The 23973-nt window shown below is 35.5% G+C and overlaps 3 protein-coding genes across 8 annotated transcripts; 1 reads left to right on the top strand and 2 right to left on the bottom strand.

Moving 5' to 3' along the window:
• Positions 1-1623: 1623 nt before the first annotated feature.
• On the bottom strand, positions 1624-8900 carry LOC114187010. 2 transcript variants are annotated; one of them, XM_028075110.1, is made up of 9 exons: positions 7943-8900; positions 7578-7766; positions 6987-7079; positions 6689-6871; positions 6511-6613; positions 6238-6423; positions 3424-5846; positions 2648-3237; positions 1624-2367 (listed from the first exon to the last, which is right to left on the bottom strand). In XM_028075110.1, the coding sequence occupies exons 1-9, from the start codon at positions 8174-8176 to the stop codon at positions 2358-2360; spliced, it is 4011 nt and encodes a 1336-aa protein (XP_027930911.1). In that variant the 5' UTR covers positions 8177-8900; the 3' UTR covers positions 1624-2357. The 2 variants fall into 2 exon arrangements, with proteins under 2 accessions (XP_027930911.1, XP_027930912.1); XM_028075111.1 differs by having other exon boundaries at positions 2648-3234.
• An 897-nt stretch (positions 8901-9797) lies between these two features.
• Positions 9798-14696, bottom strand: LOC114186877 (phospholipase A1 PLIP1, chloroplastic). 4 transcript variants are annotated; one of them, XM_028074935.1, is made up of 6 exons: positions 14314-14696; positions 11855-12574; positions 11186-11701; positions 11037-11096; positions 10533-10949; positions 10016-10438 (listed from the first exon to the last, which is right to left on the bottom strand). In XM_028074935.1, exons 2-6 carry the CDS (start codon positions 12521-12523, stop codon positions 10016-10018), a joined length of 2085 nt encoding a protein of 694 aa, XP_027930736.1. In that variant the 5' UTR covers positions 12524-12574; positions 14314-14696. The 4 variants fall into 4 exon arrangements, with proteins under 4 accessions (XP_027930739.1, XP_027930736.1, XP_027930737.1 ...); XM_028074936.1 differs by having other exon boundaries at positions 14360-14696; XM_028074934.1 differs by having other exon boundaries at positions 14354-14693.
• A 3401-nt stretch (positions 14697-18097) lies between these two features.
• LOC114188222 (chitinase domain-containing protein 1) lies at positions 18098-23736 on the top strand. Of its 2 annotated transcripts, none has more exons than XM_028076789.1 (8): positions 18098-18395; positions 18509-18582; positions 19713-19793; positions 20227-20311; positions 21289-21386; positions 21945-22032; positions 22445-22799; positions 23178-23736. In XM_028076789.1, the coding sequence occupies exons 1-8, from the start codon at positions 18156-18158 to the stop codon at positions 23426-23428; spliced, it is 1272 nt and encodes a 423-aa protein (XP_027932590.1). In that variant the 5' UTR covers positions 18098-18155; the 3' UTR covers positions 23429-23736. The 2 variants fall into 2 exon arrangements, with proteins under 2 accessions (XP_027932590.1, XP_027932589.1); XM_028076788.1 differs by having other exon boundaries at positions 23172-23736.
• Positions 23737-23973: the final 237 nt, after the last annotated feature.

Genomic DNA, 23973 nt, shown 5'->3' with positions numbered 1-23973 from the left:
TGTAGTCCAAAAGAATTTATTTTATAATTTATATAATTCGGAATGTATTATTTTTTAAATACATTTAGATTATGTAATTTGGAAAATTTTTGAATTATACAAAATCCAAAATATATCTCAAAAAATAATACAATGTACTTTACAATCCGAAATATAATTATGGATTTAAAATAATTTAGATTTTTAATAATCATTTTATTAAGCGTGAAATGTCATTTATCATATCTATGAGGTGTAGCAAGAAATCATGGGAGTGCAGAAAGTAATGATTGTGGTAGCAACACCATTGTGGTCCAACAAGGAGTTTTAATATTTTGTTGTTAGTATGGGAATACAGCTAGTAATCATGGGTGCAGAAAGCATATATCCAAAAAAAAAGTTACTAATTACATATGCAAGCGATTTATGCCATGTAACATCAAATATTTAACTTTCACTACTTGTATCCTCACAATGTCTTTAACTACTTTCTCAAATTTTCAAAATAACCATTTTGCCCTCCAGAAAAAAAAAAAGACTTCTAAGAACTTTTCAGAACAAACTTTTTGGAATTGTCAGAATAATATTTCTGGAACGAAATTTTCAAAACAAATTTTTTTAAAGGAGTTTTCCTAAATACATGAAATATGTTTTGAAAATATCCTTAGGTATTTCTCCTGTGCAGCATTCTCCCTCTGCAGCAGCAGTGAGGTGGTGATTGTCGTGGAAACAATGGCAGTGTAGTGATGAAAAATATTTGAGTATTTTTCAAATATTGTAAAGGTGCAGTTAATAATTATGGAGGTGCAGGAAGCAATAGCTCAAATATTTTATAGATGCGGTGCTTAAATTGAGTATGCGGTGGTATCGTAATTGAGCCCTTAGTCGATTATAAACATCCATGATTAATTACGAGTTATTTAGGATTTATAAGAATACTGTAAACTATTTAAATAGTAACATCAAATTCACCACTTATTTTTCAATTATTTTCCTGTATTATACATTATTATTTACACTGACATTATCTAGGAATAAAAGTGAATAACTATTTTCCTACTGCTACCTTACTTATACCTACAATATAAATGCAGAGATTTTCCGGCAAGGGCTAAAGTCTGGAAGAAGAATCAGCCAGTCTTATTCACAAAAATTTGCTGTGATTACATAATAGCAGACAGTGTTGTAGTGGTTGTGACCACTAGCAACAGAGTGAACATGTAAATTATGGTTATGGTTGAATGGATGCACTTAGTCGTGCAACAAGTCGATAACTAATGTAACCCAACCTTGGCCAAACTTAATAGGCAAATTTTTCGGAGGACAACATATCAACTTCAATAGCCTTTCTGCGGCTTGTCTCGTTTTAGACTAAAAGATAAAACTAGACGTGTAATTCCTAACAAAGTTACGAGTTTTACATGACATGGATTTTCGCATAAATCAAAATCTTAAGTACCAGACAGGCCATATGCAGATGAAAATAAGTAATGATGATTGCAAACATAAGTTGCACTCACTCTCCGAGATCCTACTTGATGTATATAGATGTATAATAAATAAGGAGGGGTTTGCTTTAATTAAGGCAGGTTTGTAGAGTAATGGAGGGAAGTGTATCCAGAAAAACATAAATTTCAAATGATGTGAGTATAATGCCGTGGACATTGTGCTTACTAAGTCAACAAAAAATATTAAGCTTATTCATATTTTTACATTTTTTGCCGTTGGGATAATTCTGTTACATACAGCATTGTTGAACTGATTTCCCCATCTTCCAACTTGAGTGATAGGCTTCTTCAGAAAGAAAGGGTGAGAAGCCAGATAAAAATGACATCTAATATCATTTTGATATTGTTATTGTTACACAGTTAATACTTTTCAAAAGTTAAAGACTATCTACCAGAGGGAGGACCTACACTACAACACTGTATGAGAAGCTGACAAAACTGCTAACACGGTGATATTTCTGAATTCTGAACCTAACCCAGTTTTGTGATATTTCTGAAGCATGTCCAAACCTTATGTGAAAACTAATCACCGAGTATTGCATCATCTTTACTACTACTGTTCCTCATCCTAAACAAAATTCAAATCTTCGATGAAAAAATGTAAACAAGGTGGGTTGATCACCTGTAAGTGTACATGAGGCAGGGCATAAACGAAGGGCATTTCCAAGAAACAAGATTCAGAGGAAGAGCAAACGTAATTTGCTTTTGAAGTGTGGGGTGCGAAAAAGAACCCGTTGAATGAAAATAGGTGGGTTTCACATAAAATTTTTCCCCACTCGTTCCCCGCCTGGCTGCCTTGATATGCGAGGGAAGATATCCTCCTCCTCTTTAGGTTAATAATTCCACCTGACCACTGATCTGGCAATAGAATCAAAGCCCCCTGTCAAAAAAATCATAAAATTCAGATATCATATAAAAGGAGTCCAGTCGAAGTATATTAAGAACCACCACAAAAAGCTTTAAATAAACAAGGCACTTCATCACCTGGGAAATTTGAACTAAATAGTGAAAATATGTTTTGGATAAATAATAGGATTAAAAGATTAGGCACTGGGATACGAACCATCCTAAAAATAATATAACTAATTCAATGTGGCAAGCTGCAACACGCATCTATTATTCTCCTAAAAAAAGTGATAGCTGGGACACAAAATTACAACCTTCGGAACTTGGGTGAAGCAGGTTGATCAGGTGACGATTGTTGAGCAGTGCCACCATTAAACCTTTGCTCCTCAAAAGCTCCACCAGGTTGGCTTCCCTCATTGATCAATGAAACTTCATTGACACCAGGGAAACCCATAGGTCCTAGAGTTCCAAATTCGAGCTGTTCCGCGGGTGTGCTGTAGCCAGCATTATGATCATATGAATACCACATTACAACAGGTGGAATTGTTGGTCCATTTGATGATATCCCACTGGGGCGCAAGCCCGGTAGAGAGTACATTCCATAAGCCAAATTTGATAGATTGCTCTGTGAGGAATTTAACCGGACAGGACCACTCTGGTGCGAAACAAAAGAATCAGGTCTATGTGAACCCCATGGTCTTTCAGAATGGCTCTCACTCGTTGCCAACTTTTCTGGCCTTGAGCTAGATCTCTCAGCTTGACTGCGGTAATGGCTACGCCCACTTGTTCTCGACTTTGAGTTAACATTCCAATTCCCTTCTCTGTCACCATGCTGATCACTTCTGTCATAGTTGTGATTACCCCTTCTGGTGCTTGTAGAATGTCGATCCCGAACAGAAACCTTCTGAAATAAATTAGGAAAGAACGTAAAATAAGCAATGCTAGAAGCAGATTAACCTTAGGCTTGGCAATAGAACCACTACTTTATCGTAGAAGACAAACATATTGTCGCACTTGTAAGTCTATTATAGTAAGAAAACAAATTACAGTATACAACTAAAGTACCAAGTTGAATAAGAAATAATCTTACAGGATTTGGCAGGTAGGTTCCTGTCCCACTTCGATACCGTGGTATCTCATCTATGAATCGTTGGTAAATATTGGCTGGTCTGTTGGAAACTGAATGGAGAGGAGCAACAGGCACTAGGTGTGGCCCATAGTTCATAAGCTGAGTGAAAAGATTCACATTAGCTGACTGTGGTCTTCCAGGACCATCCCAGGGAAAACGACTCTGCAAATAAACAGGAGGTACCACAACAGATGAAGGATAGTTAACCGAATCAGGATGGCGTGAATTTTGACAAATTCGCCCATACTGCAAATTTTGCCAATGGCTAACAAAGTCACCATTAAGAATGTCAAGCTTGGGCTCTACTGTGTCAATAGCAGCTCTTCCCATAGAATTGGAAGAGCTCAACACCTCAGGCAGATCATGCACCTCAGATGGATCAAAACTCTGACCACGGTCATTGTTATCTGCATCTTCCACATGGAAATTGCTTGCTGGTGTGTGAGAAGATTGAGTAGTAGGAAAATTATATAATGGAAGCATGGTAACAAATGGTACTGGTGGACCTGTGGGATAGAACGCAAATGGAACAACCCCAGAATTATCCCCTGTTCTTTGGCGAGAACCATGACCTATAAGCATTGGAGCCATGGGTGACACAGAATCTGATCCACTTGTCCGAACCACTTCAGAACCAGACACTGGCTGCCTTGGAACATGCATAGGAGCAACAGCAAGTGGCCCACTGCTTCTATCTGACATATCAGATGTTGTAGTTGACAGAGGTGTCCATTGTCTGTTTTCATCATCCACAAGATTAGAGGAAATATCTGAGACATTCTTGCCCTTACCGTAAGCAGCCGATGTCACTGAGGAAGTATTTTTCTTCCCTCTTTTTTCCCTAGTTGATTTTGAAGATTTTGGAGATGGTCCCTCCCAAGAGCTTTCTGAAGACGTCTTACTCCTGAATGAGCTTGAAGATGGTTCACTGGGCAACCTAGGATTTGCAATTCTTTCATCAAAATATGCACCATTTCCTCTGCCATCTTGATATTTAGGACTATCAATGTGCTCTTCTTTTGTAGAAACTCGATTTTCTTTAGTAAATGTTGGCTGAAGTATAGCAGAATTACTAGAGCTGCCAACATGAGATGATGGTATAAAGTTATAACCACCAGAAGTAGACTGTCGCTTATCATCTGGAACCATTTCAAAATTTACATTATCAACATCAATCCCCCCAGCAGCAGCCCTTTCTTGCTCATGCCAAAAATCTTTATCAGCTTCTGCTGGACCCATTTCAACAGTATTGAAATTCTCATTACCAGTTTCGATTAAATCTTCAGGATTTGAGGTCAATCCCATGCCAGGAAAATATGGAGTCCATGGGGAAGGGACTAAACCTTGGGGAAATTGCACATTAGTACCCCAATTGAAGGACTCAATTAAGGGAATGTTACCCACGTTCCTATGAGCATATCCCATTGATGCAAGAATGGAAGGGGAAAGTGGAAGTGGTATGTGACCTGGTGCTAAATTCACTGGTATTTGATTCTGACCACTGAAACCTTCAGTTGTGGGCGATGTCATCATGTTCAAAAGGTCCTGCTCCTCCTGATGCATCATATGCGTTCCACCTACTCCAGCAACAGAAGCAAACTCCTCACCCACAATGCCGTGGCCAGACTCATTATCATAACTATTTGAGCCATTGTTTGAATCAGCACCGCTGTCAGGAACCTGATGTGAGATTATTTTCCTACCAGATGAATCATCAATTCTAACAGTATAACTAGCAGGCATGTCAGATTCAAGATGCTTCCTGTGACTATTCTCCAACGTTGCAGAGGATGTTGGTCCTTTCCCACTTTCTGGGGCTTTTGCATGTCTTCCTTGCCTAGGAATTTCACCGTAAGAGTCTGTTAACTCAGGACTAGAACATGTTCTTGCAAATAAAAGTCTTCCTGGGACATCATTGAATGCACTCTTTGGTTTAGCATTTCTCTGTCCTTTATCAACCCGAGCACCTTGATTGCAGTTAGCTTCCCTTTTGACCTGTTCAAAATTCTTTGCATTATTTTGGTTAGCTGTAGAATCACCACTACTCTTAGATAAACTTTTAGAGGACAATATACTGTGTTGAGATAGAACACTCTGTGAAGCATGCACCCCTTTCACTTGAAATTCATGATTACAGGTATTCTCAGTTTTATTGCTATTTTTCAGGAGATTGTCGGACCCACGTGATTGGTCATGACTAGATAACGTCAAACGCCATAAGTCATTGCTCAAAGCATCAGGTCGCTGCCCAGTTCCATGTCTGACCCAAGTGTTCATAAAGAATTGATTAACTTCCAAAAACAAATCCTCCTTCGGGCAATCAAGCAATTTAGCGAGCCTTTTGGCCCCAAATGCAAAAGCACTGCGAATTCTAAAGAAATTTCCTGTTCATGCGCATCATAAATGCAAGTATTAGCCAGCCATAATCAAATCAGACAGATGGTTCAGGGAATCTATAAACTAATAATATCAATATAATTATTCTAGTTATATACTACACAGCATGCATAATTTCCATCATGCATTATAATCAGATAAATACAGTGTAGTTCAATAGTTAAGAGAAAAATACGTAAGTCTTAAATGAGCATGCATGCTGATTCAAAGAGGGTAACAATAGCTTCAATGTATCCTTAACCGATTCCTCCAACCTTATAATGTATACATGCTACCAGCAGCAGAATCAGGTCCATATAAAGGCAAACTTGAGTTATCATACGAGAAAGTTTAACACTTTGAAAAATGAACTGTATCCAAAATTTCAGCCTAACAAACCTTTGCTGACACTACGCCCAAGGTTATTGTTGACACGCAAAGGATCAATAACATTGAAATGTTTGGAAGTAAATGGTTGCCCTTGATTTTCTTGGCCAGCAGGGAAAACAGCATAAACTGAACTGCAGGCATCAAGAAATAACTTGCTGAGCAATAAATCTCCACCATCTTTCCGAGGAGGTTCAGCTGTGGAAAAAGTTGATGAGGGGAACGAAGGAAACGATAAGCAATGGAGCTATATCATTATTAAAGAACTAATCAGATTGTAACTACCTGTCACATCTGGAAGTGAACTGATGGGTACAGGACCCCATAGACTTACACAGAAATTATCCCAATCAAACTTACTAAAGAACTCCAAAAACCTATACAACACCTACAAAAGCAAGGACACCAAGTAAATTCAACCACCAAAAGGACACATAAAATAACACTATTTATAAATTGCTACCTCAAGAGGTCCAGCAAAGGAATTGTTGAAAACATGAAATATGTAAAGAACCAAAGTTTCTAATGCATAAGTTGAGATAAGTCCATGGTGGGCACCAAGTATACGACTTTCATAGTAACACCAGGCTTTTATAAGTATAATGCTACGCTTGAATAAATGGTTTTGGTTAATCAAATTATCAACCTACAAAAGAAAAAACATTAAACTCCAGTAAATACATTAAAACTTAGTATCAGAGTTAAAATTCAAAAATATAGATAAAATGAGAATTCTAGGATAGTAGAATTCACCAAAATACCTCCTCAAGAAAACAAAGTGTGCACAATCCTCCAAGTTGGTTAAATGAAATGTCCACCACAATATTCTCAACAAGACACTTTATAATCTTCACCTACAAAAATAAAGAAATGAAATGCAAGTAAAATACGAATTCTACAATCCAGTAGTTGGCCAAAATCAACATAAAATCTTAGACCAACTGAAATTAAAGCAAGCCAAATGAAAAGAACTATAAAACAAAATACTTATAGCTCACATTTTGGATTTCATTAATAAGAAACATATGGTAACCACGTCACGACAAAAAAACTCGGAAGTTCAATATTAATTTAGCAACTCGTAATCAAGTAACAGGTTTTTCTGGCCAGGAACAGTTTACCTAGCAAAGTCACTTGACTCGATATTTATTAAGAACTCAAATGTTCACTCCCCTGTATCTCATAATAAACCCTAAAGTGTTTCAACAATCAATCTCAAGACAGAACCACTAAAAGTCTCATCGTATACATAATAAAATCTCGTATCTTTTATTTCATCTATCTATAATTTATAAATATAGCGGCCACACATAAACAATTCTAAAAATGCTGTGTTACATAAGAGAACCTACTTCCGCCTGGATGTACTGAACCTCTTTGACATGAAACTCTGCATTTTCATCCTTTTCCTCATTCTGGAGCATGTCATGAACCTGGTGTGCCCACGCATCCTTCAGAGTTTGGTTCTTGCTGAATGCTGTCAGATCAATATCTCCATCAGGTAAATAAGTTTTGAGGGGTACTGACCCAAAGGTGAACACCTGTAATCATGAACGATCATGCTTGGCGCTAGCAGCCATCAACACTTTAAATATCATTCGACAATGCAGCTAAATAGAGGCATACATAATCAGAAGTTCATGACCAAACAATCACTTCCAATTTGGAAAGTTGGCAGAATTTATTAGTTTGCAGACATGAAATGATTAAGACTCACCTGGCAAGGGAAGCACTTCATGATCAGCCGCTGCACATAGTCTGCAACTGCATGGCGGCGCTCCTCGGAGGGCGGATTCGGCTGAATGCAGGCAATTAGCTCTGCGGTCCTTTCCTCAGCCTTCAACCATCGCTCCATGTCAAGCACTCGCATCACCGATGCGGCCTCATTGGGCAGCAAGCCATTAGGCAATATCCCACTTGGTGGTTGTGCACAACCCTCATGCTCGCCCATGCAAACCTAAGCTTTCCCGTTGAAAACTCTTCCCACAAAACCTAAAAACCCAACCCAACAATACACTACCACACCACTAATGGAGGCAACTCATGAGAGGAAATTTTGCTAATGAGCTAGAACTAGAGCAGAACAAACAACACAACACGGGAATTTTGTTCCCTCTCAATAGCAGGAGCAGCAAAGTAAGACTTATCCAATTCTTGGTACGTTTCCAAATTAACACAAACACGACATCAGAGTGCACAACAGCTAATATCAACTGAATCCCAAAAAGGGCAAAAGCCAGTAATCAATAAATACCGAAACAAAAGTAAATGAATAAAAAATGTAAGGGTTTTTTTTTTCTTTTTTATCTTGATATTTTGAAAATAACAGTATAGTAGCTGAGATGATTAAAACCCTAACGGAAAGTGGTGAATCCAATTTCCGGAAGAGTTGGAGTGTGGGCGTAGAAACAGCGATGACAGAAACGCAGGGGGCAAAAATGGAAATGCAATGGTGGCATCAAATCCGATGGGCGCCGATCAAAAACAGAGCGTCGGAGAGAGAAGCGGTTCGAAATGCAGATTAATAGTTCGGGGTGCTGTGCTCCTTTCCTTCTCGTTCTTTAAAATGGAGAAATTATTGGCAAGCAGAGGATGGTAAAACAGAATCTGAGGTGAGAGAGAGAGAGGAGACGAAGAAGAAACAGGGAAATGAAATGAAGAAAGAAAGAGAGATATACAAGAAACAGGGAGAAGAAAATTGAAAATGGAAAAGAAAAATATAATAAAAATCTTTCTTTTTCTTTATGGGCTTTTTTGGTGTCTAATGGGCCTCGTTGTGGACTTATTAAAAATTAGAAAGTTGACAAGTAAAGTCAACTCTAGCATTGCATTGCAAGCAAACTATCCCTTCTTTTTATATATATACACGTGTTTTATGTTTATTCCCACCACGTCACGAAAACCCTAATACCAAAATTTTCGAATTGGTGCTTTGGCATTCGCTTGATGTTCATTTCTCCCTAGTAACAAAGAGTAATTGTTAATTTCGCTGAATTTAATTACGTCTTTTTTAGAAAAGAAATTTATTTGCTATGAGTTGAAAACACTACTTGAGATGACGTCTTTGAAACATTTTTCTAGAGAAATATTAATATTTTTTATATTATTTATTTCATCAATAAGCCAAGAAAATAAGTAATTGTTTTATAATTCACGGATTTTGGTTTGTTTTTCTGCCTCTGATTAGGATATCTGTTTAGCTTCGTTGCATTTTAGAAATGGATTGTTGCACGTAATCATCAGTTTTTCTGTTAGTTGTTCACTTAGATTTTCTTTTGAATCGAGATGAAGTCAAATACTAGATGTAGCCTCTTTGAATAAAATTTTGAAAATTGATGCGTCACGTTCTGCGAAAGGTTAATCTTTTCTGTTAGCTTCCATCGAGTACTGCCTCCTATTATATAATAATAATAATAATATTATTATTATTATTATTATTATTATTATTATTATTATTATTATGAATAATAGTAATATTATTTTTTCCATTCAGGGAGGGTAATTTGCATTTGTCTTAGTTGTTTGCCTATCATTTTATCCAGTAGTATTATCTTGCTTGAGGATGCTACGCATGAAAAAGCTATGGCAAATTTTCTTCTATTTTCTATAGGAATTATGGACATTTGTATGCACAAGGTTTTCCGATATGGAGCAACAGATACACATACACTAGTTCTTTAAGATTTAGAAATATACATGAAACAAAGTGGTGTATTTTTCTAATTAATTCCTTGATCTTAATTAATTTGATCATGATCTATGGGAACCTCAGATGAAAAGCTTTTTTTTTTTAAACCCCTGTGACTATCTCCTTTGTCATCAAGCTGCGTCTCTCCAAGTTCTGTTCATGGCTCCATGAGTGTGGAGAGGGTGATGTCAAAAGTGGCCACAACTGATTAATCCTTTGGTTCCTCACTCTGCGAAGGAGAATCATAGAATGTTCCCTCAAGACTCCATTGACGGCTTTAAGGTAGTTACTGGAATCGTGGTCTCTCAGAATCGTGCCTTCTGACCCATATGCTGTTGGGTCACTCAGTGTGTCAATAGGGTGTGGTTGATTCAGGAAGGTTCTAAGAACACTCGGAGAATACCCAGGTTTAGTATTGTCCAGGGCATAGAAGGCACTTCCTCGAGGGAGCAAAGGATGTGGAGGAGACGTTTTCTCATCGGGTTGGAGAATGAATATTTTACCCAGTGGTGAATATAACAGCTTCTGAAAATTTTTCAAAGAAAATTATTTTACATTAGGCAAGTTCATTAGGAGTTTTTGTATAATTATCAAGAATCGATAGAATGATGAAGCTTACATTTTTCAGCAGACAAGGATGTGACCGAAACGAGCTGTTCAAGCGCTTAAGAACTACAGCTACATGATTTGGGTAATTGCAGGAGAAAGCCCTGGGAACAATATCTCTATGCATCATCACACAGTGGATTTGGCTCTCGTCTAGGCCTAGTTCATGGATAATTTGATGGCCTCCACAAAACACAAATGGTGAGCCAAAAGTCACAACTGGTCGAAGTGTCGAGGGACTCACAACCTTGTTTGTCAACAGCATCAGATGAACCAAAAGAGAGAGACTGCCCCCGAGGGAGTGCCCAGTGAATTGAAGCCTTGCACGATCACCGTGTCTCTTCAAATGGTCCATTATTTCGGGCATGAATTGCTCGTATATTCCCTTTGCAGCTTCGTAAATTCCTCTGTGAACAAACACATCTGTACCCTGCAAAAGAAGTGATTCGGTATTATTGTCCATGAGTTTCAGATGAACACTGAGTGAATATCTCCATGACATAAGAATTATTCTCACCTCAAATTTTGTGGGCTCAAAAAAGAGGTTTGCTTGCCAAGATGCCAGGGAATCTGACCCCTGCAACATAAACATAGAACAAAATTTCCCGGGTCAAACTTCAATAATGTGTACAAAACCAAAATAGAAAAGAGTGTTTAAGAAATTACCTGAATCACAAAGCATCGTGTGTGATTGCTGGGATCATCACAAACAAACCATTCACAAGGTGAGGAATGAAGTGACTGGAGTTCATTTGCCGCTTCTTGTTTTTCCTTCTCCCCTGCTGCAACCACTGCTGTCATTGTGGATGCTGCTACATACGCAGCAACCTCTGATTTGTAGCCTCGCGAAGTGCCTTCCAACTCTTCTCGAGGTGTCTCTCCTCCTAGTTTAGACTCTTCATTTTCACTCTTTTGTGACTTAGCAGCACGGTGCAAAAGGTCCTTAGCTCGTAATTGAACATAAGAGGCAGCTGAGGTAGCGATATCATAAGCAAGTTGGATTTGATGCTTCTGTGCATTTTCTTTGCCTTTCTTTGTGATACCCTGAGAGGCTACAGAGTCATCTATAGGAACGCTAGTGGAGTCCTGGTCAAGTTTCAATTTTAACTTTGCCACTGTGGCCTTCTTCTCCAAAGAAGATGTTATAAATTGAAGGTTGTAGTATCGTCGCAAGTCCTTAGCCTGCAAATCATTGGCAAGAGTCTTTGTTTGTTTCTGTTTCTCTATCGATTATTCATACACAAAAAAGAAAATGAAAAAGCACATGCGAACTCTCTCAGAATATGCAGATCTTGAAAATAAATTGATGTTATCTAACCATTGGTGAATGCTTACCTTGATTTGAGGTATTACATAGGCCATGTTGCACAGGAAAGCGAGTTGAGAGTACAGTTGGGTATCAGACCATGGCACTTCAACCAGAAATTCTGAGAATGAGTCACGGTCGTATGTCACTTCCTCCTCATCTTCGTCTTCACCCACCACACAAACACCGTCATCTCCATTACATTCACATTCCTCGTAATTGTTGTCGTTGCATATCACATTTGGATCCATGCTTTCTTTTGGCAGTCTATTTCGCCAATGTTTCTTGATTTCCATAAGCCTCTCCACCCAGTTGGCTCTATTGACTCTCTCTTCTTTGCTGCTTTCCACCATGTTTTCCTCAATACTTACCCCCTTCTCCCTCACACCTATATCCTTGCTTGTTTCTGGATCAAACAGAAAGGAGCGCAGCGAATTTGGGAGAATGGAGCCTGAAAACGGAAATGGGGAAATTCCCGTTGACCGATTGCTCTTAAGTTTTGGTGTAACTGATGTGGCTTGTATGCGATTGATGGAGCAACATAGGTGGTTGTCAGAATAAGACCTCTGCATAATGGAACGTGTGCATAGTTCTTTGCTGGATTGGGAGCGACGAAGACCATTGTGCTCTTTTGCAATGTCCATGGTAGCAGTGGTTGCTGCTGGAGAAGTAGGCATAGCAACAGCAGCGTATGCCATGCTTGTAATTGTTATGCGTCGGATAGCTAAATCCTTCACTGTAATTGGTCTCTGTAGATTACAAATAATTGAACCTTAAAGCTTGATATGTTGCGGTGCGGTGCGGTGTGGTGTGGTGAGCTTATTGAAACAAGTCCAAACATATGAATATAGATTTTATAAGAAAAATGACAACAACTACGTTTCTTGTTATCAACGAGGATCTTCTTAAAGATGTTGAAACTTCAAATCTACTCATTGTTAAATTAGTTTACCTATCAATGAACGCAACTCCTATAGTAAGGTATAGACGAAAGCATCGTTAAGTGGTGTGTGTTAAGACCAAGGCCAAGACATAGTTAAGCTCGAAACCTTGCTTTTCGGAAAATATTTACCATAGGACCAGATTAATATAAGGGAAAAACATGTCATGTTCGTAGAACTCTATGATTCTCAATGAAGACATATACTAGCTCTCTATATGTCGAACGCGCACATGGGGACATCAATAGGGAAAAAAAGCTATATCAAACAAGGATAAAGAAAGGGGAAAAAAGTTTCATTGTATTTTGAAAGTGAAAACAAAAGGCACGTGAATTAATTTAGATGCTTCACTTGTGTACACTGTTTAAAATATTTTCATTGAAATTTATACTAGTATTTTTTTTTTTTAAATAGCGTCCCAACTAAATTCCTTAATTTAGTCAGTAAGGGTTACATCTGAATTTGTAAATTAAATTTCTTGGAATTCTCGCATATTTAAGAGACCAAGCTTTCAACCGATATTGTAGGAAGGATAATTAAAAGGAAAAAGACTTCAACTTGAAATAACCTAATGAACAGTGGTATACCAAACTCCATAAACCCCTCCTCCACACACAAAGTACCAAACAAAATAAAAGCACTTTACAAGGCAAAGTATCTCGGAATTGCCGAAGTAATATTACCGATATATTCTTCTTGTTAGAAATAGACTGAGCTCTCAAAAAGGTAAAATAAAAGTAGTAAAATATTCCTTAATTATTTTCTTAAAAATTAATATTTTTAACAGTCACTAAATACTATATATATTAATCATTTAGCACTGTACCAGTGTACTAATGTGATAATGAAAAAAATCACGATCTTTAACATGCCAACCAAAAATACAGGTGAATTTATACCATTGTTGGTGCCAAAGTATGCCGAACTTTAACCAGATTAATAGAAAGTATAAAGCTCTTCTTAGTTCTCACCTACTTATTAGCCAATGTTTCAAAAGTCAAATAATGTGCAAACTGTATATGAATGAAACTTTAAGTTATAGAGTATAAAAAAATATTTTAAGAAAAATATTTTGACAACCCATCACTTGTTTAAAGAAGAAAGGGAAGCTGGAGAAGGAAAAGAAGATTCGTGAACAGATTTATTTCAAAAAGAAGAAAATCAGTAAAACGGACAAACAACAATGACCAAACCCAAAGAAATTGAGGAATCACAACCAGGGCTTAGTACATGCGTGCAAGTATAACATCAAACCAAAAATCACAATAAAGATCCAAAAATTACAATAAAAAAAAAAAGAGATAGAGAGAAAAACTTAGTTTATATAAATTATAACAGAAACGTAAAATTGGAAACCTTAAGAGATCAAAGGAGCAAAAGTATGTGTAATGTGGAAAGTAAATAACCGATGTTAAAAATTTGTCAAACCGGTTCCATTGTTTGACACTTGTTGCATTGCATGGTTAGGAAATTTAAGGAGATGAACAAGATTATAAATAAGAAAAAAAAAAAAGAGAATGATATGAAAATGCAGGTAATTGATATACCCAGAGAAGCAAAGTAAGCAATGAGTCTTCAGAACAGAACCTTTACTTGGAAGAAGATTCAGAGAAGAGAACCATGATGAAGCTCTGAAAATGGTGGCTGTTGATGTTAGCTGGAGAAGACAGGTATGGTTTCTGCCAATGGTGTGCATATGGGGGAATCTTGCATTTTATAGTATTATAATTAGAACATGAGGCTCACTCTTTTTTTTTATAGTGCAACAATTGTTTTCAAGGGAGTAAGAAAGAAAAAACCAACATAGTCAATAAAATAGTATAATTTTTTGTGTTTAGATCAGGGGCAGGGACCCTTCTCTCTGTTCTTTTTGTGATTCCTCTGCCAGCACGTCCAGAGAGTTTGGACAAGAAGGGAAAAAAAGTAAAGGAAGAAAGAATGAAATAATGATAATAGTTTTTTCTTTTTGTCGAGTTAAAAAAAGTAAAGCATAAAAAAATGAGATTTAATAAATTTCTTCGATAACAAAGGAATAGCAGTGTTTTACTGCATTATGTTCAGAAACGGTGAAGAGAAACATAGTAAATGACGAAAATACCCTTCTTCTTTTCTTTTTCTTTCTTTATGCATAGTTTGCGGTGCGTTTGAGTTAACTTTTACAGGTTCGGATCAATTTATGTTGTGCGGGGCACTGGCATGATAACATAAGAACCTTGTCCTCGGTACTATGTTGCTCAGAAGGTGGTGGCACGTGTTAAAGGTAGACAACGTTTGAGAAAGAGAAATGATGAGTGAGTGAGAAGTGGTTGGTGAGAGGGAGGGCCAAATGTGCGGTTGCATGAAGCAAGGAGCGTCAATGGCAGCCACATCCCTTGACACCGGTAGCAGCTGCCATCACCTGCTCTTTAGATTCGGTTATTCTCACGCGTCATTCACTCCGTTCTTCGCATTCAGATCTTTGTCTTTTACTTTCACATGTGTTGCTCGCTGCCATTTCTATATGCATGCAGAGTTTATCAAAGTTAACCACAAGTGTCTAAAGTCAATTTCACTTTATCATGTACTTAACTTAGAATCAAATAAATAAATAAATAAATAAATAATTTAGTATTATTGACAGAAAATGAAATTAATTTTTTCTACAAAAAATTTGACTCACGGGTATGAATGACTTAATCATTTGAAATAAACAAATTTGAAAAGAAAACTATTTAATACAGACTAACATAAGAATGATGAGGTGGGAAAAATACACAGTGCTAATAAATTGTGTTCTCTTTTCTGGAATCCAAATTGATAAACTCCATTTTATTCATGTACAAAAGTGCATTTCAAAAATATTAAGCAACAACAAGAAAAATAAATTAACTGGTACTGACATATATTTATATTTGTATTTATATATTACAACAAATTTACTACCATCAATAAAATAAATAAAATAACTTTAGATTAATTATAACACTCTCTCTTAGTTTGAAATAAACAACTCGTCAAAGTTTTTAACTTTACAAATTTATCATATCTCAGTGCTTTTGTGAGAGCATTTTAGTTGAATCTCCCTTTTCCAAAACACTAAATTCAACTTTTCCTCGTTAACTTGTCAAGAAAGGCTATTCGAATTAAAGGTCGGACGGATTGGCTCGTGCCAAAGACCAGGACAAATCAATTTGAGTTGAAAGATGAGATGGGTTAGTTTGCATCGATGATCAAAGAGTTAGTTTGGGCCAAAGATCGAAAAGAGTCTGTCTAGGTCATAGGTTAAGATAAGTCGATATGAGTCGAAGGTTAAGATAAGTCGATGTAGGTCAAGTTGACTCGATGCGAAAATGTCATTTGGTGCATAACGAAGGTCAAATCAACTTATCTTGAAACGAATTATGAGTCGAGTCATTTGTGGTTAAAAGTTAATAAGAATTCGTTATGTTGAAAGTCAAAACGAATTAGTCGAGTTAAAGGTTGAGACGAGAGTCAACTCAGACCATATGTCAAGATGAATCAACCCGAACCCCAGATTGAGATGCAGGTCGAGGGTAAGGAGAGTCAACCCAGATAGAGTTGTCTTAGACCGATGATATAAATGAATTGATCTGAGTTAAAGATCACAACGGATCGTACTAATTTAAAAATCAAACTAAGTTAATTTGAACTGAAAAATAGAACTGAATTATCCAAATATTTTTAAAACATAATTTTGCCTTAAAAAATAAATTAAATAGTTTTATCCAAACATGAAAATTGAAATCTAAAATATCTTAATTACCACTCAAACAAAATTTTTTAAAAATAGTATAATTTAATTATAAGTAGTTGAAATGTATTTTAATTTATTAAAATTGTTAAAATCATATATCTCAATACTCTTTTATAGGTTCTTTTGCTGTGTTCCATGAATCTGACAATCATTCCAACATGCTAAGTCAGGCCCATTGATACTTCATTGTCAACGTTCCTCAAACTCGTTCGCCTCTGTGGGAGTATGCGTTTTGCACCTTCAAGATTTTTTTTTTCTTTCATTATCTCAGTAACATACTTTTGTTGATGATGAAGTATGATATCTTTAAGAGTATTTACAAACCCCAAACTAAGAAAGGAGATCATCTGCATAGAGATAAGTTATAATCATAATTGTCTCTCAAATAAAAATTCGATAACGCAAGTTGAATTTGTCCTAATGACTTTTATATTTATTTTTAAATAAAGTGTTTGAAATAATCGTACTGGGCAAATAAACGGTTGTATTAGGAAATAAAATAAATTCATAGTGACATTACACAAAATCACTAAATAACCAAATAAAAAAAATATTGAAATAAATGAATTGTTGAAAGATTTTAAGAGTCCATTATGAAAAGATTAACAGATTTTTAATTGAAAACGACTAATTACTCGTTATTAACGTTATAGAGACACTTATAAAAATGCACACTCCAACATATTTAATGAGCTATTTTAACTGTGGTGTTCCCTTTGTTGGTTTTTACATTTTCTAAAGGAGGATAAGTTGAAATGATATTTGAAAATGTTCCTTCATGCACATGATGGTGTATTTGCTTATTAAGTTTGACACGCTGAAATTTTTAATTCATATATTTTTATCGATGACATACATTTTTCATAGCCTAAACAATGTGAATGAAAAAATTTTAAGACTCTAAAATAGTAACAAATTCAACGCTTATTTTATTATTCATAAATTTAGAAACTTCAATTAAGCTTTTATTAATTTTTTTATTGTTTATATTTTTAATTAAGTTTTTTTTTATTTAATTTTTGTAACGATGTAACATAAGTGTTATTTTATTTCATCATTTTATTTATTTCGTCTCATTGTATTAAAAAGCAAAATATTTCTATTAATATAAAATTATAATAATTTTTTATTATTTTCATAACAAAATATTAAATAATAATAATAGATCACGTATCACATATATGAATAGTGGTAAGGACTTTTAATTAGTATAAGTGATGATAATAAAGATCTAAAAATTATACGACAGCGTGGAGAGTATACTATTTAACACATCTTCAATAAAAATAATAATTTTATTATTATTTTCTATCAATTATAATATTATTTTATTATTTTATATATATGAATAATAAAAATTATATCATTTAAAATATAAATAGAAAAATTATAAATATTGAAATTAATTATATTGAAAAAGTACAAAACTATCGAATGCTTAATAGAAAAAAAAAACTATAAACTCAGTTGAAAATAATTAAACTAAAATTGAAATAACTCTACAAGTTTTTCTATGTTTTAGAAAATAAAAATAAAAATATTATTATAAATTATTTCCCATTTTTTATTACATAGATATGCAACAGAAGCACACTACGGTGTCGTTTGCAGTGTTAGAAAACCTAGACGGAGGAGATGGCGAAGAAGCGATCAGCGCCAGTCGGTGTTCGTCGGGAAAACCGAGTGGAATCGTCTACAAGACGGGTCAACTCATCTTCCGGTCGCAGAAATATCGTTTTCTTCTTCGTCATATCGTCCATTATTGCTATCGTCGCTTACCGGTTCAGAAAATCTTCTCCGTCGCAATATCAAGAATCGTATGTGTATGAGCAAGGCCTTGTAACAACCCATGCTAATTACCAACATGTACTCACCGTAAGTACCGCCCAAAATCAAATCATAACATAACACATTTTTTTACTTATAAAGAACTAAATTCTTTCCAGTTTTGATTTTGGTACCCGATGTTGTTAATTACAATGGATTAGGAAAATTCCAAAGTATCAGAAAATACCTCTCAGCGCCATTATAATTATCCTGTGCTTGGCTACATTACTCCCTGGTATGTATTTTTTTTTTTGTATGTTAATTTAGCAAATTTTAGCAATTTCTTTGACGAATAATTGAATATAATATGGTACTTGGCATGGAATATTTTCTGCTAAAGAAACAATTTGGTTTGATGTAATGTGATAGTTTATTTTTTCCGATTATGATATAATTTGCAAGACGTTTTTGATCTCCTAATTTCAAGTGTCGAGTGCTAATAGTCAAACTGGCCGTATCTGATCCTGGTTTGAGATGGTATGCTAATATGAATGAAACTAATTAGTACACAATAATCAAATGAATAACTTTTAACTAGTGGCACCGGCACCTCCGAAGCAGGTGTACGAACATTTGAAGTTTATTTTAACGTTTGATCGCATAAGAACTTATTCCTATTTTTATCCTTGAGCATAAATCTACTAAACAGTCCCATCTTGTAAAAATTCATTTAAAGGTCTCTGAAAATAGGGAGTGCGTGGGATAAATAAAGGGAGTTGAGATTTGTAAGAGAATAGGCTTGGTTGTGGTGGAAACTTATAATTTTAGTTATCATTTAAGTGAGATATAGATCATCAGATGTGTACGGGTGAAATGGACATGTTTTTCCATAATACAGCTCATTAAATAAAATATCAACTCTGTGATTTTGGCTAGTTGATGCAAATGCGCATGTTAAGTAATTTATTCACTCAACAACCGTCAGCACTTTTAAAATATTTTGGATGCAGGGGTATTATCTTTATACATTATAAAGAGACATGTATTCCTATTATATAGTTCATTAGTCTGGATGATTCTTAAATTTTCTGCCCCATCTTTTATTTTAGCTGGTAGAAAAAAATAAGTATAATAGGAAATTGCTTCACCAACCCTTATTGATTTTAAAACCTTGGTGAAATTTCACAATTTGAAAGTCATGATTTTGTTTGTCACAGTATCACGATTCTTCATTTTGGTAAAACCCAATTCATGTCCTCTACTGTCTGACCTGTTTCCCAAATTTTAACATCTTCATAGTTATATTGCTTAGTGTTTAATATGAAAATTCAATTTTCTGATCTGTTTGGATGAGATTCTTTTCCTTTGTGTCATTCTTCCTGTGATTACAATCCTTTGTATGTTAAAAAATGTTAATTATGACAGGAATTCTCGAGGTTACGAATTGGCAAAGAGGTTCAACTCTAAGTTTACACATATATCACCCGTTTGGTATGATCTAAAGAGGTATGTACATCAGTTCTAAATTACATTTTGAAGAAATAGAGGGGTGGCTGCAGAGTTAAGACCTATGACCTGTGTGATTCATAATTCTCCTTGTACCTTTTCATCAGAGCTTTCAACTGTATTTTGCAAGCACTAAAGTATTTCTACAAATTTTGGTTTCTGAAGTTTTATGCGTTATTCTACCATTCATTTTTGTACAAATTATGACCTGATATGCTTCCTTTTGGGAGATGAAAAAATATCCAGGGCTGACGTTAACCGACATCACAGCCTCCTTGAGGATCAGCAGAATATTTTAATCCTCACTTGCTTTATAATTTTTTCACTGCAATGAAATTCTGGTGACTACTTGATTATAAATCCCAGGGTTTGTTATATAGTAAGCTTTTATTATACTGCTTTATGGTTTTGTTTCATCAGTTGTTATTGCCAGCCAACAGACTAGCTTAGTTCTAGAGGGGAGACATAATGCTGACAGAGGATGGATCTCAGCGCTTAGAACGTCAGGAGAAGCTTTGGTACAATGAATTATTCTCAACTTTTAAACTTATTTTCATTTCATTCATTGCTGGCAAATTAAATGCCCCTTTATCCACAATTTTTGGCAGGTCTTATTTTCACTTCGAAAGCTTTTTACTTAATAAGTTTTTATTTTAGATTTATAAACCAGAAAATAGAGCTAAATTGGAGAATTATGTATAGGGTTTAGGGTTCTTTGTGTCTGGATTATTGTGCTCAATCATTCCCAGATTTATTACTAGACCTCGACTAATCCTGTAAAGTTTATTCCAGATAGAATGTTGCCTCAAGTCATCAACAGCTAGCAATGAAATATGTTATATGTGTATTCCCTTTAGCTTTTCTCCTTTGCTTCTTTACGAGAACGCTATTATCACTTGCCCAGTAACTTGGTTTCTTTGTTTATATTTTTTAAATCTCAGAGAACTCAATCCTTTGATCTGTCTACAGTACACATGATATGGAGCATGTTGAATGCTTAATGCTATGTATGTTTATGATGAAATTCATGTAATGCAGATCCGGGATCTATGGGTGGCAATCTTATTTGAACGAAAATATATATCCTCTATTGTCTAGCATATACTGACTGACGAGTTATGAGGGATGGCTGACAACTGGAAAGAAAGTAGAGAAGAGAAAAAACATGGATAACAAAACAATGCATATTCTATTATTTGGTTGAAGAGAGAATTTTTCAAAAAATTCAAAATTTTCTTTATTTCCATTTTCTCTCTCCCCTCACTTTCATTCATCTAAAGTAAATAAAGAGTGAGGTTGTTGAGTACTTTAACTCATCCCAAGTAAAAGCTTCTGGAACAGTCTGATTTGGACCTTGTACTGGCTACAATGTGGCTAATTCCATTTTTTCTCGAACTTGTTGGACTTAACACTTGTTTAATTGTCTTGGAATTGTTTTATACTTTCTTTGTAACTGGCCTTATCAGTCTGTCCATTTCTTTTCAATTGCATGTAGATTTTGCCTAGAGTTGTTCTGGAAGCATCACCAGCGGTGCTGTTGGGGAAGGAAAAACAAAGGAACGAAGCCATTAACCTTATAGTAACAGAGTGCAAGTAAGCCTCTAAATAGTTTTCTAGATACCTCTCGTTGGCTTTGGCATCATGGGAACATAGTTATTTCCTGAATGTTTGAAAATGTCTTGCTTTTGCTTAAGGTCTCTAATTTAGCTGTACATTTTTTAATATCGTCAACTCTGAGGATAAATAATTAGATTTGTCTCTTGGTGCCATGTGCAAAAGGAACTCTTGATATTGATATCGAGTTTAGGAAATAGTCAACTGACGACTTAATTGGTGAATGATATCACAACACTAATTAACCATTGAATTAATTTGTTTTTAAACCAGGACTATTTTTGCCAATAATTGGTTTTTGCTTGTAATTTCTATCTGAAAAGGTTTGTAGTGTATTTATTTCTTCCTTTACCCAGCTAAAGGCCTTATGATAGAGTTTGTTCCCCTATATTAAACCCATTACGAATGAATTGCATGAGTGTCAGCAGTTGTCATGGAAGCAAGTATTCAGATAAATCAGATCCATATATGAAGCATTTCCTTTCTCACTATGTTGTGCTATGATTTGCTTTTCATGTGAATGTTTTTCTTCTGTAGGGAAATGGGATATGATGGTATCGTTTTAGAATCTTGGTCAAGGTGGGCAGCCTATGGTATCTTGCATGATCCAAACATGCGGAATTTGGTGAGCAGTTGATTCGTTTAATCTTTTTCAATACTGTTTTTTATACAGCAAAGTTATGATACGGACTAAGCTATTGAGCCTTCTTTCATTCTGTGATTGCTTAAAGTTGACAAGGTCAGTCATTAAATGGTTACATAAAAGTTGTCATTACTTCAGTAATGAAGGACTGAGGTGGTTCCTTTACCACTTGGAACATGAGTCACATGATTAAGTTCTCTTCACGGAAGCACACCATAACAATTTTGTCACCTGCACCTGTATGATAGTTTTGTTATTGATAACTCTATTAGCATAGATAAATTGCTACCGGGAAAAATGTAAATTCAATCATCGTGTTTCTGTGACAATACATTCATTTTGTATTAAGGCACTCTAGTAATTCATATGGTGCTTTCTTCTTTTGCTAGCACAGGCATTGCGGTTTGTAAAACAGCTTGGAGATGCACTGCATTCTATAGGCTCAGAGAAAATTAGTGGGCAGAAGCTGCAGCTAGTCTATGTTATAGGTCCACCATCTTCCGAGAAGCTGCAAGAGCATGACTTTGGTCCTAAAGATCTTGAGACTTTAAGTGAAGCTGTGGATGAATTTTCGTTAATGACATATGACTTTTCTAATCCTCATAATCCTGGTCCTAATGCACCTTTGAAATGGATTCAGATTGTTCTGCAGCTGCTTCTTGGTAACTCTGGCAGTAGAGCCCAAAGTCTTGCTCCGAAGATACTTCTCGGCATCAACTTCTATGGAAATGATTTCTCCCTTTCAAGAGGTAATTGCTTTGTTTCTTATCCCTGCATCTTTTGGTAGGAGGGAATAAAGGAGTTTGGGTACCAGAATTAAAATGTCTAATTTCACGGTGGCAATGTGAAATACACACACAAAAGTACTATAACCGCTAAAGTGGTGCATAAGAGAACCCCACTAGGAAACCAAGGAGAGAGGATGGAGAAAGTAATGTGCTCCATTAGATTAGAGTGATATTTATATGAATTTCTTATTGCTTGAGTGAAACAAGAGCACCTATTTTAGCCATTTTGATGCTTTGAGATCATCTTAGAGGACTCTCTTTGAGTTTTTCGGAGGTATTATCATGTAAAAACTTTTTTCTGTTTTTGCACATTAGTGAAATTTGCTAGTGCAGATGCAGGTGGTGGTGGAGCTATTATTGGGAGAGATTACTTGGCACTTTTGGAGAAGCATAGGCCTGAACTGCAGTGGGATAAGAATAGTGGGGAACATTTTTTCACTTACAATGACGACAAGGATATCAAACACGCGGTATTCTATCCATCTTTGAAGTCAATTTCTTTGCGGTTAGAGGAAGCTCGTTCATGGGGATGTGGCATCTCGATCTGGGAAATTGGCCAAGGTTTGGATTATTTTTTTGATCTTCTGTGAAGCCCACGTACCGGCATTACTTTCAGAAGTTTTGTTTGAGGAAATTTGCCGTTAGTCAGATACAACTTGCAAAGACACGATGATGTCATATCAAAAGTGGTTGGGTAGAATTATGCCAAAGAAACATATTTACTTGTTTTTTATTAGTTGTCTCAATTATATATAATCTATCTTTTTTGAGTTTCAACAAAAAAAATATATCTTTTTCAATAGCTGTTTCAACTGAGATTATTTAAGTGTGAGCAAATATGACTAGGTTTGACTTATGTAATCTGCTTGTGATAATTACATTATTTGAGTTGGAATAATTGTCTTGAATGGCCCTGGTCTCCCATTAAATTCCCAAATTGAGAACACGTTTATAAGTTGTTATATCATCCTGAATTAAGGTAGGAAGAAATGAGGCATGTGGGGGTCAAGGTAATATGGTTGAACTATGTTGTTGGGAATTCATTGTTAGTAGTCACTTAACAAGTGGAACTATTATTATGATTTTGTTTGCAAGTATCATTAAAATATGATTTCATTAATTAATCATTAATCAA

Source organism: Vigna unguiculata, chromosome 6, assembly GCF_004118075.2.
Source record: "Vigna unguiculata cultivar IT97K-499-35 chromosome 6, ASM411807v1, whole genome shotgun sequence".
Taxonomy (NCBI): domain Eukaryota; kingdom Viridiplantae; phylum Streptophyta; class Magnoliopsida; order Fabales; family Fabaceae; genus Vigna; species Vigna unguiculata.
Note: the sequence above shows the minus strand (reverse complement) of the source record. Positions and strands in the feature narration are given on the sequence as shown.